Source organism: Rhincodon typus, unplaced genomic scaffold, assembly GCF_021869965.1.
Source record: "Rhincodon typus isolate 14 unplaced genomic scaffold, sRhiTyp1.1 hic_rhity00000735, whole genome shotgun sequence".
In the NCBI taxonomy this organism is placed as follows: domain Eukaryota; kingdom Metazoa; phylum Chordata; class Chondrichthyes; order Orectolobiformes; family Rhincodontidae; genus Rhincodon; species Rhincodon typus.
This window is the reverse complement of record NW_025966373.1, coordinates 1-13,513: the sequence shown is the minus strand read 5'-3', so window position 1 is coordinate 13,513 and position 13,513 is coordinate 1. Positions and strand designations below refer to the sequence as shown.

At 42.2% G+C, this 13,513-nt stretch overlaps 1 protein-coding gene across 2 annotated transcripts in view; it reads right to left on the bottom strand.

The window, feature by feature from the left end:
• LOC109917881 (zinc finger protein 638) overlaps positions 1-12,295 on the bottom strand; it is a 46,930-nt gene extending 34,635 nt beyond the window's left edge. For both annotated transcript variants that reach the window (XM_048621531.1, XM_048621532.1), the window contains exons 1-4: positions 12,263-12,295; positions 9,125-9,660; positions 1,221-1,282; positions 853-993 (exon numbers count right to left, since the gene is read on the bottom strand). In XM_048621531.1, coding sequence (XP_048477488.1) covers positions 853-993; positions 1,221-1,282; positions 9,125-9,587 — 666 coding nt within the window. In that variant the 5' untranslated portion in view covers positions 9,588-9,660; positions 12,263-12,295. The remainder of the gene's footprint in view (positions 1-852; positions 994-1,220; positions 1,283-9,124; positions 9,661-12,262) is intronic.
• Positions 12,296-13,513: the final 1,218 nt, after the last annotated feature.

The following is a 13,513-nucleotide window of genomic DNA, read 5'->3' as shown; positions in this document are numbered from 1 at the left end:
AAAAGACTGGAACCACATTTTCCACGGCTGCAGAAATTTGACATTGAAGCTGCCGAGTCTCGGGCCAGACCACCATGCCAAAGACCCAACTCGTCGCTGTTGAAATCCAGGCCAGAAGATGCTGTAGAAGCCATCTCAAGCAATCCGGGGCCAAACCCACCTGATCACCAAAGACACCATTGACTCAGCCTGTTGGAATCCTGAGCTGGACCTACTGTGCTGTCGAAGTTGCCAAAGCAGACCACCACTCTGCAGGACGCAGTCACCGTGGCCACGAAGAACTCCTGAATGCCTATTTTCATGTCCTCATTTGCCAGATTCCCTCTTACTTCCCCACTTGCAATGAGTTGACTGGGCCATGGAACAGCAAGTGAGGCAATCAACTACAAGGACAGAGTGCTTCAGTGTAGAGGGATCTGGGTGTCTTTATGCATGAATCACAGAAAACTAGTATGCAGGTAATAAGGTACAAGGTATTAATGAGAATGCACCTACAGTACTGAATACAATTTTGGTCCTCTTAAGAATTATAGTTACATTGATGGCAGTTCAGAGGTTCACTAGGCTGATTCCAGAGATGAGGGGTTTGTCTTAATAAAGAGATGTCGAGTGGTTTAGGCCTTTATGCTATGGTATTTACAAGAATGAGAGATCTAATTGAAGCATGCATATAAAATGCTGAAGGAGATTGTCAAAGTAGACGCAGAAAGGACATTTCTTCATGTGGGGCAATCTAGAATGAGAGGTCATTGTTTTAGGATAAGCTTAACAGATGTAAATCAGAGATGAAGAGTAATTACAGAGGAAGAAATACTGGAGAAATTAAGGAGATTATTTTCTGTGCAACTATACCTCATTTTTGGTTCGTACTAGCTTAATGGCTGCAACTTTTCCAAATGGCTGTGTTAGTTTTGTGATGTCTTCCTCAGTATAACCATCATGTGGCAGGTCAGTGATGTGAACCACACGCCCACTCCTCTTCATTTCCTGCATCTTCAAAAGCAAGACAACTGTTAGATTTCCAGTGCAACTCAGAGCAAGAGACAGTAAACCAATCCCACCTTCAGCTAAAAGAGAGTAAGCTTCTCAACAGGATCGATTTATAAAACACAGCTCTAGATTATGTAGAACTAAGACTTTTTGCATCTTCATGTTGAAAATAATGAAACAGAAAGCCCATGTTTATGACTTTACATCTGAGAGGAATAAATGCAACTCACCAATTGTGCATTTGCATCATGTTGAGGAGTAGGTTTTTCTACTTTGACAGCAGCAGCACCACCTACAAATACAGTCCAGTGAGATTCAACCCAAAAAACAGTCACAAACAAACTTCACAGTTCTGAGGAAAGGTCACAAAATCCAAAATGTTAACTGATTTCTTTTCACAGATGCCGACAGACCTGCTGAGCTTTCCCAGCAATTTCTGTTTTTGTTTCCGATTTCATGCATCTGCAGTTCCCTTGATTTTTAGCAGACTTAATATATTCATCTTAAACAATGCTTTAATGTAATATTGAAATATTGTGAACGCAACTAGTTCACCAATTTTCTTCGAGAGGAAATTACCGTTCATATCCACTCCAACCTTGGAATGGCAACTGCTCTGCACAAGACCATAAGAAATTACAGGGAGTTGTCAATGCAGCCCAGTCCATCATGCAAATCAGTCTTCCTTTCATTGCCTCTGCCTATACTTCCTACTGCCTCGAGAAAGCAGCCAACATAATCAAAGACACCTCCCACCCCGGTTATACTTTCTTTCACCAGGCAGAAGATACAAAAGTTTGAAAACACGTACTGATAGATTCAAGAACAGTTTCTTCCTCGCTGTTATCAGACTTACGAACAGACCACTCATATTAGAGTTGATCTTGCTCCGCACCTTCTCTGTGACTGTAAAACTATACTCTGCATTCTGTTCTATTATCCTGATGTACTCATGTAAGGTATGATTTATCTGGTGAGCATGCAAAACAATACTTTTCACTGTATCTTGGTACAAATGACAATAACGAATCAAATCAAATCAAACCAAACCTAAACATCACTCCAGACCCACATCAACCTAGTTGACACATTAACCACTCTGAAATGAACTAATAAGTCATCAAGCCATATCAAACTACAATCGATAGTTCAAGAATAGGGTTTATTAATATCTGAAGTATAACCAGAGATGTGCAACAAACGTCAGTGATGGATAAAATTATTAAATAATCTGTCTCATTACACAAGTGTTTTTGTATTACACAAGTAATTTCAAAGCACTACAGTCTCGTAACTAGAGAAACTATAAAACACTTGCAATTTGCTTTATTACAACAAGTGTTGTAAGCCTCCAGAATTTTACTTTATTATTAATAGCATTATTAATCTACAGCAGCAGCCACAATATTGATTTTGCAGCACTCTACTTTTCAGGTACGATAACACAGGGGACTCAAATCTTTACAGGATACTATGTGCCTGCCAGAACTCCGTTACTGTTGAGGAGCAAAGCACAATAGGGTATCAGAAGCTGAGCAAGTTATTTGACTATATTTAAAGTGAAATGCTAGAAATAGTCAGGCCTAAAAAGGGCAATAATTTGAGTTGAGTATGAGAATCTTTGAGAAGTGAGGGAAAACCGAACCATAATGGATTTTAGAGATAGTAGGAACTGCAGAGGCTGGAGAATCTGAGATAACAAGGTGTAGACCTTCAGAAGGTCTAGGCCCGAAATGTCAGCTTTCCTGCTCCTTTGATGCTGCTTGGCCTGCTGTGTTCATCCAGCTCTACACCTTGTCATCTCATAATGGATTTTACACTTTTGGAAAGGAGAGGAACAACGTATGAGGTGCTCTTGGATAGTTTAGAAGCAGAAGAGATTAAATGACAAAGATGTTATAGAAGACAAAGGGAGCAGTAAAGATAGTAGTGAAATGACAAATCATTTGTCCAGAGTGAGTATGAATGGCAGAACAGTGTCCCCCTCTGCTATCTGTCACCTCCAGTAGTGTACCATCGCCATATATTTCCCTCCCCTCCTGTGTAAACATATGGACCATTCCCTCTCAGACAACCTGATCTGTTCCTTCACCTCAATGGCATATCCTATGCAATCACAGACTGTGTAACAGTGCCCCTTCACGTAAGAATACTCCATGGTCTAAAGCTTCAAACACAGTTGTAGACTTTTACAGCATGGAAACAGACCCTTCGGTCCATCTCGTCCATGCTGACCAGGTATCCTAAATAAATCTATTCCCATTTGCCAGCATTTGGGCCCATATCCCTCTAAACCCTTCCTATTCATATACCCATTCAGATGTCTTTTAAATGTTGTAATTGTACCAGCCTCCACCACTTCCTCTGGCAGCTCATTCTATACACGCACCACCCTCTGCGTGAAAATGTTGCCCTTTAGGTGCCTTCTAAATCTTTCCCCTCTCACTTTAAATCTATGCTCTCTAGTTCTGACCTTGGAAAAGACTTTAGTTATTCACCCTATCCATGCCTCTCATGATTTTATAAACCTCTGTAAGGTCACACCTCATGTCCGACACTCCAGGGAAAACAGTCCCAGCCTGTTAAGACTCTCCCTATAGCTCAAACCCTGGCTACATCTTGTAAATCTTTTCTGAACCTTTTCAAGTTTCACAACATGCTTCCTGTAGCAGAAAGACCAAAACTGAATGCTGTATTCCAAAAGTGGCCTAACCAATGTCCTATACAGCTGCAACATGACTTCCCAACTCCGACACTCATTGCACTGAACAATAAAGGCAAGTGTACCAAACACTTCTTCACTATCCTATCTACCTGTGACTCCACTTTTAAGGAACTACAAACCTGCGCTCCAAGGTCTTTGTTCAGCAACACTTCCCAGGACCTTACCATTAAGCGTTCAAGCCCTGCCTTATTTGCCTTTCCAAAATGCAGCACCTCATCACATTTATCTAAATTAAACTCCATCTGCCAAGATCCTGCTGTATTATGAGATAACCTTCTTTGCTGTCCACTACACCACTAATTTTGGTGTCATCTGCAAACTCACTAACCATACCTCCTACGTTCACATCCAAATCGTTTATATATATGACAAAAAGCAGTGGATCCAGCACCAATCCTTGTGGCACACCACTGGTCAGAGACCTCCATTCTAAAAAGCAACCCTCCACCACCATACACTGTCTCCTACCTTCAAGCCAGTTCTGTATCCAAATGGCTAGACTATCCCTGCATTCCATGTGATCTAACCTTGCTAACCAGTTGACCACGCAGAACCTTGTCAACCGCCATACTGAAATCCATATAGATCATGTCCACCGCTATCACATCTTCCAGGTGAAAGAGCGTTTTCCTTGTACTTGTTTCAATCTACTATATTTATTGCTCACAATGTGGTCTCCTTTTACACGTGTGACAGTAAAATAGATTACGTCTCTGCTTTGCTGTACACCTCCACTCTGTCCACAAGAATAACCCTGTCTTTCCAGTTGCTTGTCATTTCAAGACTGACTTGCTCCCACGTCCACATCTCTGAAGAAATTTCTCATCTCAGTCCTAAACCTCATATCCTTAGACCGTGAACCTGGTTCTGGACTCTGCTGTCATTGGTAATATCCTTCCTGCATCTAACCTATCAACTCCAATTAGAATTTTATAAGTTTCTATGAGATCCATCTTTCATTCTTCTGAACTCTAGCAATTACGTTCCTAACTGATTCAATCTCCCCTCATATGTCATTCCCACCATCCCAAGAAAGAGTCTGATAAACCATTGCTGCATATCTCTGTAACAAAACAATCCTTTCTGAGATAAGGAGACCAAAACTATATCCAATACTTACAGGTACGGTCCTACTAAGGCCCTGTATAATTGCAGTAAGACACCCCTTCTCCTGTATTTAAAGACTCTTGCTATGAAGGCCAACATACTATATGCCTTCTGGACCGTCTGCTGCACTTGCATATTTATTTTCAGTGATTGGTACCTGAGGATAACCAGGTCTCTTAAAGATTCCCCTCTTTCAATTTATAGGCACTCAAAATTCTGCCTTCCTGTTATTGTTCCCAAGGTGGCCAATCTCACATTGTCCACATTGTACTGTATCTGCATGCATTTATCCATTCACTCAGTATGTCCAAATCACACTGATGCATCTTTGCATCCCCCTCACAGATCACTCTCCTACCCAGCTTTGAGAAACCTGGTCTTTTGAAAAATTCCAACAAGTTTGTCAGACATGACCGCCCATTAAGAAACCTTTAACAAGACCATGCTGACTATTCTGGATTAATCCCTGCTTCTCCAAGAGAATCGTTATGAGGGACTCTCCTATCGAGCATAGGCAGGAGATTCTGTGGCAGTGAGCGTGAATCTAAGATTGTATGTTGCTTTCCTGGTACCAGGATTAAGGACATCTCAAAATGCCTGAAGCATATTGTTAAAGATGACAGTGAGAAACCAGAAGTTATTGTACACATTGGTAGGAATGCAACAGTTAGGAAAAGATTAAGGCTTTACAGAATGATTGTGAGAGGTTAGACAGAAAATTAAAAAACAGAACCTCAAAATTAGTAACCTCTGGTTCAATCCCAGTGCCAAGCTCGAATGAAGAAAAGAATAAAAGGAGATAAATCAATAGTTGAAAAGGTGGCATAACATTGAGGGATTCAGATTCTTGGATCACAGGGATCTCTTCTGGGGCAGAAAAGGCCTGTGAAAAACGATGAGAATCACCTGTACTGGGAAAGGACCAATATCCTAGCAGGAAGATTTGCTAATTCTATTAAGGGAGACTGTGAACTATTTGGTGGGGCGGTGATGCTGGTTGTGTTGGTGGAAGAATCCTAAGCAGCAGAGTAAATAGAAAGATAGTTGAAGATGGTTTTGAATCTAAAAAGAAATAGTTAATTAGAAAAGACAGACAAGAGCAAGAGAACTAAGTAACTCTGAAGAATTAAATTGCATTTATTTCAACGCAAGGGCTCAGAGCCATGTTTGGGAACATGGGATTGGGACGTCATAGCTATTAGAGAAACTTGCCAGAGGGATGGGCAGGGCTGGCAGCTCAATGTACCATGTCTCAGATACTACAGATAGGATAGAACGAAGAAAAAGAGGAGGGAGAGTGGCACTTTTGATTAAGGAAAACATTATTACTGTAACTAGAGAAGATATTTCTGAAAAATTGTCCAGTGAGAATATATGGGTTGAAATTAGAAATAAAAAAGGAATGATCACCTTGATGGGATCACACTACAGAAACCCAAAATAGTCAGAGGGAAATTGAGCACCAAATATATAGAGATCTCAGATATATGCAAAAATAATAAGGTTGTAGTAGTAGGTGATTTTAATTTTCTAAACATTGACTGAGACTACCATAGTGTCAAAGGTTTGCACAGTGAAGAATTTATTAAATGTGTTCAAGAAAACTTTATCAATATATAAATGTTCCTAAGACAGAGCAAGAGAGTGAGGTGATAGTAGGAGACACTTTGGGCTTAGTGATCATAATTCAGTATTTATTGCCAGTCCCTAGCTGTCCTTGAGAAGGCGGTAGTGAGCTGCCCTCTTGAATAACTGCAGTCCATGTACTGCAGATAAACCCACAATGCCTTTAGGAAGGGAATTCAAGATTTTGACACAGTGAGAGTGAAGGAACGGCAATATATTTCCAAGTATGGACGGTGAGTGACATGGAGGGGGATTTGCATTGGGTGGTGTTCTCAGTATCTGCTGCCCTCAATCTTCTAGATGGAAGTGGTTGTGGGTTTGGAAGGTGCTGCTGAAGGATCTTTGGTGAATTTCTGCAGTGCATCTTGGAGACAGTACACACTGTTGCGACTGAGTGGTGGTGGTGGAGGGAGTGGATGCTTGTCAATGTGGTGCTAATTAAGTGGGCTGCTTTGTACTGGATAGTGTCAAGCTTCTTGAGTGTAACACTACTGAATGTCAAGGGGCAGTGATTAGATTGTCAGACATTTGTGTGCTGAGAATGTTACTTACCACTTGTCAGCCCAAATCCAGATCTTGTTGCATTTGAACATGGACTACTTCAGTGTCTGAAGAGTTGCGAATGATGCTGGACCCTGTACAATCAATTAGTGAACATCCCCACTTCTGACCTTATGATGGAGGGAGAGGCATTGATGAGGCAACTGAAGATGTTTGAGCTTAGGAACTCCTGCGGAGATGTCCGCAGTGATTGACCTCCAACAACTACAGCCATCTTACAAAGTGCCAAGTAAGGTTGACGAATGGCAATAAACAGTCGTATTACACAATGGCAAAGCCATGACCATTTCCCATAAGACAGTGTAACAGCATCCAACCATTGACATTCCATGGCATTACCATCACTGAACGCCTCACCAACATCATCCTGGGGATTACCAACAGCAGGTCAGGGCATTGTAAGGTGGGTAACTCACCTCCCGACTCCTCTGACCCTGCCCACAATGGAAGGATTGTGATACAACACTCCCCACTTGCCTGAACGTGTGCAGCTGCAAGTAAATGCAAAGTTGCAACACTTAATTGATTAGTGTCCCATTCAACACCTTCAAATTTCTGTGCCTCTATCACTGATGCAGGAACAGCAATATTTATCATCTACACAATTCACTGCAGTAACTCACCAAGGCACTGTTGCTGGATCAAAATTCTATGGCTACCTAAAAGCGTTGTGCTGTGCAGCTGTTCAAGTTGTTAGCTCACTACCACCTTCTCAAGGGCAACTGGCCCAGCGTGTAATCCCTCATCTTGTGGTTGAAGAAGCCACATGTAAAAGAGGCAGAAACTGCAACTTTCTGATGAGTGCTTCAACCAAGACAAAATGAACCAAGAATTTAAGATTCTTGCAAAAATTTGTAGCTCAGGTTGTGGATGAGTTTGTTGGCTTGCTCGCCGAGTTGGCTGGTTATCGTATAGACGTTTCGTCACCATGCTAGGTAACACCATCCCAGTGCGGCCTCCAACGAAGCGATGTTGTTCTACTCCGCTTGGTATTTTTATGATCCATTCTGTTAAGTTGGGTTGTATCATTTCCAGTTCTGTTTTGCATGGGTTTGTATATGAGGTCTAATTCTATGTGTTCGTTGATTGCATTATAGGTTGAAAACCAGACCTCTAGGAATTCCCGTGTGTATCTGTGGTTAGCGTGAGCTAGGATGGTCACGTTGTCCCCATTAAATTGATGGCCTTCAGTGTCGAGTGCACTGAGATGAGGGAAAGCTCGTCGTGTCGTTTTGCTGCCAGCTGGTGTTCACTTATCGTGATGGCTAGTTTCCTTCTGGTCTGGCCGATGTAATGTTTGTTGCAGTCATCGCAAGGTATTTTGTAAACTACACTGGTCCTGCATGTCATGGATATGGGGTCTTTGGTCCTCGTAAGTGTTTGTTGTAATGTGACCGTGGGTTTGTGTGCCGCCACGATAATCCTAGTGGTCGTAGGAGTCTCGTTGTCAGAAATGTAAAGCTGTTCACTAGATTGAATTTTCATAGCAGAAACACTATGGGTAATTTAGCATGGCCAATCCACCTACCCTGCACATCTTTGGACTGTGGGAGAAAACCAGAGCACCTGGGAGAAACGTATGCAGACACCGGGAGAATGTGCAAACTCCACACAGACCGTCGCCCAAGGGTGGAATTGAACCCGGGTTGCTGGCGCTGTGAGGCAGCAGTGCTAACCACTGAGCCACCATGCCGCCCCTAATTTTGTTCTTGATATAGGGTAGCATGCCCAGTGTCTTTAGGCATTACTGTGTTTTCTTGGTGTTGTTATTAATCCGTAATGCAATCAACAAACATGTGGAATTAGACCCCATATACAAGGAGGAACAGGAAATGTCACAACCCAACTTAACAGACTGGATAATATAAATACAAAGTGGAACAGAACAACATCACTTCATCAGAGGTTGCACTGATGTTACCTAGCATGGTGACGAAACGGCTGTACAATAACCAGCCAGCTCGGGGAGCAAGCCAACAACCTCATAAACCATGAATCAAAGTAAAAATTTCCTTCTTTTTGCAAGCCAGCTACACCCAATTTAGACATGTAGAAGCCAATGCTACACAGTTACACACATGTCAATGCAAAGTAGTTGGATGAATGGTACAATACCTGTAGTGGTTTTATCCTCAGTACCAGGCTTCTTGGGAGGTGGAAGTCGCTTTTTAACCTTCTGATTTGCAGGCTTTTGATCTGCCAATTGACCAGTAGCAGGCTTCAGTTTGGAATTCTTAGCAGGTAATTCTTTCTGTAGTTTGCGCTTGGGACTGGGCTTGCGTGGACTGGGCCTGTGAGGACTTAAATGCTTTGGGCTTGGTTTGGATTTGTGTGGGCTCAAACGTCTAGGTCTGGACCTGTGAGGGCTAGACCGCTTTGGGCTAGGTCTTGATCTGTGTGGGCTGGAGCGCCTGGGGCTGGTGCGCCTTGGACTGGATCTAGAACGGTGTGGACTGGATCGTCTTGGGCTTGGTCTACGAGGGCTGGGATGCCTAGGGCTACCCCTGCGTGGGCTTAAACGCCTGGGACTGGACCTGGGTGGGCTCATGCGACGGGGGCTAAGACGTTTTGGACTCATCCGTGTTGAGCTGAAAGATGCTGAAGACTGCTCTGCGACAGCCGCTTCTTTCTCTTTCTTCGCGGCATCGTCTCTGAGTAAAATAGAAAGGGAAAATGAATCCAAACTGCAAGCAACTTAGCTGAAGGTATCTGTTAAAAAGAAAACTCAAACACACTTTCAGTTGAAAAGGTTTTTTTTAAGAGTCTACAGCCTATTCACCCATCTGGCCTGCATCAGTTTTTCAAATAGTCTCATTTCACTTTTTCATCCTAAAACCAAGTAAATTCTTGCCTTCAGATATTTATTCAATTCATTTTAAAATTCTACAATTAAACCTACTTTCACTGCCCTTACAAGTAGTATACTCCAGATTACAACTCACTTCCTCGGTTCAAAATCAACTTTATGATAGATGGAGTGAGGGAGGGGCAGGCAGCATGGGACCATTATTCAGCCAAAATTAATCTTCATCTAAATAATTGTGTCCTACTCAGTCTGTGGCCCTAAAAAGTCAGTCTTCCATCACTGGCCTGCTTACAAGTGGATAACCATACAGTAATTTGTAGAACATGTAATAAATTAGTGCAGACAGGGCGGTGTGGTACAGTATAACTGAAGACCAAGTCAGAACTTGCAGAATTGACAGGAAATGGGAAGTAATTGTGCACAGAACATACAAAATAGGAACAACAGTATGCCACTCATTACACTGAGCCTGCTCAGCCATTCAAAAAAATAATGGCTGATTTGACAGTGGGCTCAATTGCACTTTTCTATCGACTACTATTACACATCACCTCCCTTGTTTGTCAAAAATTTGTCCAGCTTTTCAGACTGGAGGCCTGTGATCCCAGCAGTGTGCCACAAGGATCGGTGCTAGGTCTACTGCATTTCATCGTTTACATAAATGATTTGGGTGTGAACATAGGAGGTATGGTTAGTAACTTTGCAGATGGTACTAAAATTGGTGGTGCAGTGGATAGCAAAGAAGATCTTGATCAGATGGACCAATGGGCCAAGGAGGGGCAGATGGAATTTAATTTGGATAAACATGAGGTGCTGCATTTTGGAAAGGCAGATCAGGGCAGGACTTAAACACGTAACAGTAAGGTCATGGCGAGTGCTGCTGAACAAAGAGGCCTTGGAGTGCAGGTTTGTATTTCCTTGAAAGTAGAGTTGCAGGTAGTTGGGATAGTGAAGGTGGTGTTTGGTAAGCTTGCCTTTATTGGTCAGGGCATTAAGCATAGGAGTTGGGAGGTCATGTTGCAGCTGTACAGGTCATCGGTTAGGCCACTTTTGGAATACTGTGTGCAGTTCTGGTCTCCCCGCTATGGGAAGGATGTTGTGAAACTTGAAAGGGTTGAGAAAAGATTTACAAGGATGTTGCCAGGACTGGAGGGGTGGAGTTATAGAGAGAGTCTTAACAGGCTGGGGCTATTTTCCCTGAAGTGTCAGACCTGAGGTGTGACCTTACAAAGGTTTATAAAATCGTGAGGGGCGTGGATAGGGCAATTAGACAAGGTCTTTTCCCCCGGATGGGGGAGTCCAAAACTAGAGGGCATAGGTTGATGATGGGAAGGGAAAGATTTAAAAGTGACCGAAGGGGCAACTTTTTTTAACGGAGGGTGGTGCGTGTATAGAATGAGCTGCCAGAGGAAGTGGTGGAGGCTGGTACAATTATAACATTTAAAAGGCATCTGGAAGGGTACATGAATAGGAAGGGTTTAGAGGGATATGGGCCAAATGCTGGCAAATGGGACTAAATTTATTTAGGATACCTGGTCAGCATGGACGAGTTGGACCGAAGGGTCTGTTTCCATGCTGTACCTCTCTATGACTCGTAAAGAATCTATCAAACTCAGCCTTCCAAATTTTCAGGGATCCCATCTCCATTCTCTGGGAATGAGAACTATATAGACTTATGAACTTCAGTAAAACTTTCTCCGCATCTCTGTCAGAGACTAATCCATTATCTTTAAGCTATTTTTGAGCCAGATTTAAAGCCTCTCCAAGAGGAAACATTTTCACAGTCTCCATTCTGGCAAGCTTCCTCAGGATTTTGTATGGGTCAATAAGATTAGCTCTCATCCTTCTAAAGTCTACAGAGTAAAGGCCAAATTTAGACAAACCTTTTCTCATAAAACAACTTTCTCATGCCAGGATTTATGAATAAGTTGTATTCCAAATATATTCCAATGCAAGAAAACAAAACTGTACAGAGTACTCACATCAGAGCCCTCTACAGCAGCAGAAAGGCTTGTCTACTTTTATATGCCCTCTGCAATAAATGCCAACATGCCATTTCCCTCCATTTCCTGTTGTACCTCTATACTAATAGTTTACTAATCTGAAAATGATCCATAAATCCCCATTGTTTCCTGATAGCCAGCCAAAATAACTCAGGTTAAGAGCTTCAGGAGGTTTGACCATATTTTAAAGGATCATTAAGAAATGTTGATTCAAATGTATGTGCATTAACAAATAATAAATCCAGACAAGTCACATAACTGTGCCCGTTCAGTACATACACCCCAACACCAACGCAAAACTTGAAAAACGTCATCCAACACAAGTGCACAAAACACAGGAGTAAACAATGAACTGAATATCTCAAAACAATCATAAAAACTCGAAGGCTTCGATAAACCACAATCCTATAAAAATGGGTAAAAATTTTGTAAAACTGTACGTACTTTGTTGCAGCAACAGCATCTGGGTCCCAATCTGGATACCTGAAACGTAAAACATGCAAAAGCTTATTAGAATTAACAGCAATGGGTACTACACCTGTGGGCTCCACACATCAACACTCAAGTGGTCTAACAACAAGCTTCCAGGACCAACTTTTAGTTTCACTGAAAATGGCAATTTTTCCAGCAAAAGAAAGTACAGTATTCTCCTTTTAAGATCTCATCTATTTTACTTATATAGTGGTCAGGTGGTACTTATCCAAATGCAAAACTAATTTCCTATTTCTTCATTGTTGTGATGGGCATGATATTAGTAAAGCTGGAATTTAACACCACCCTGATTTGTCCTGGATTTGACACATATGACTCACTTGCTTGATGACTACAACTAACAGGCAAACATGTTGACATGGTAATACAGTCAGCCCTAACTGTCTTAATGAAAATTTGTAGCTCAGTGTGTGGATGCACTTGTTCGTTAACTCACTGAGCCGGCTGTTCTGTGGTGTGCAGACGTTTCATTACCTTTCCAGGCAACATGTAGGACAAGCGAACACCAGACATGCAAGGGAATTTCTGGAAGCCTGGTTCTCAACACGGGACTCCATTAACAAGCACATAGAAATAGACCACGTATACAGACCGCTGCTAAAACAACAGAACTGGAAGTGACAAGACCATCACACCAGAGGATCACATAAATCCGGATGGATGCAGAACACCAATGCTTTGATTAGAGGTCACACTGACGATGTTGCCTCGAAGGGTAATGAAACATCTGCACACCACAAACAACTGCAGAGCCCCAAGTGGGATACGATGGCAGCTTTACGTGTCTGTAAAGAATGTCAGCAAACAATTGGATGGTTTCTTGGTCATATTTATTCATGGGAAGTCAGCCTCACAGGACAAGCAAGCATTTATTGACAGAATTTTCCTTCAAAAGGTTGTGGTGACAACCATCTGCCTGAACCAGAGCAGTTTCTGGGTGTAGGGACGCAATAGTGCTACTTTCCTTTTCTAAAGAATGGCATAAATGCAATAGAGATGATTTGGACGTGGTTTATTAGATTGGTACCAAGAATGAACGGATCACTTTAGGATAGGTTGGACAGAATGGGCTTGTCTTCATTGAAGTTTAGAAGAGGGAGTGGTGACCTTGATTGGCCCTGACAAGGTGGACGGGAAAGGGTATTTCCTCTTGTGCCTCAGGTCCATTGTTTTAAAATCTGGGTTGCCCTTTCATGAACAAAA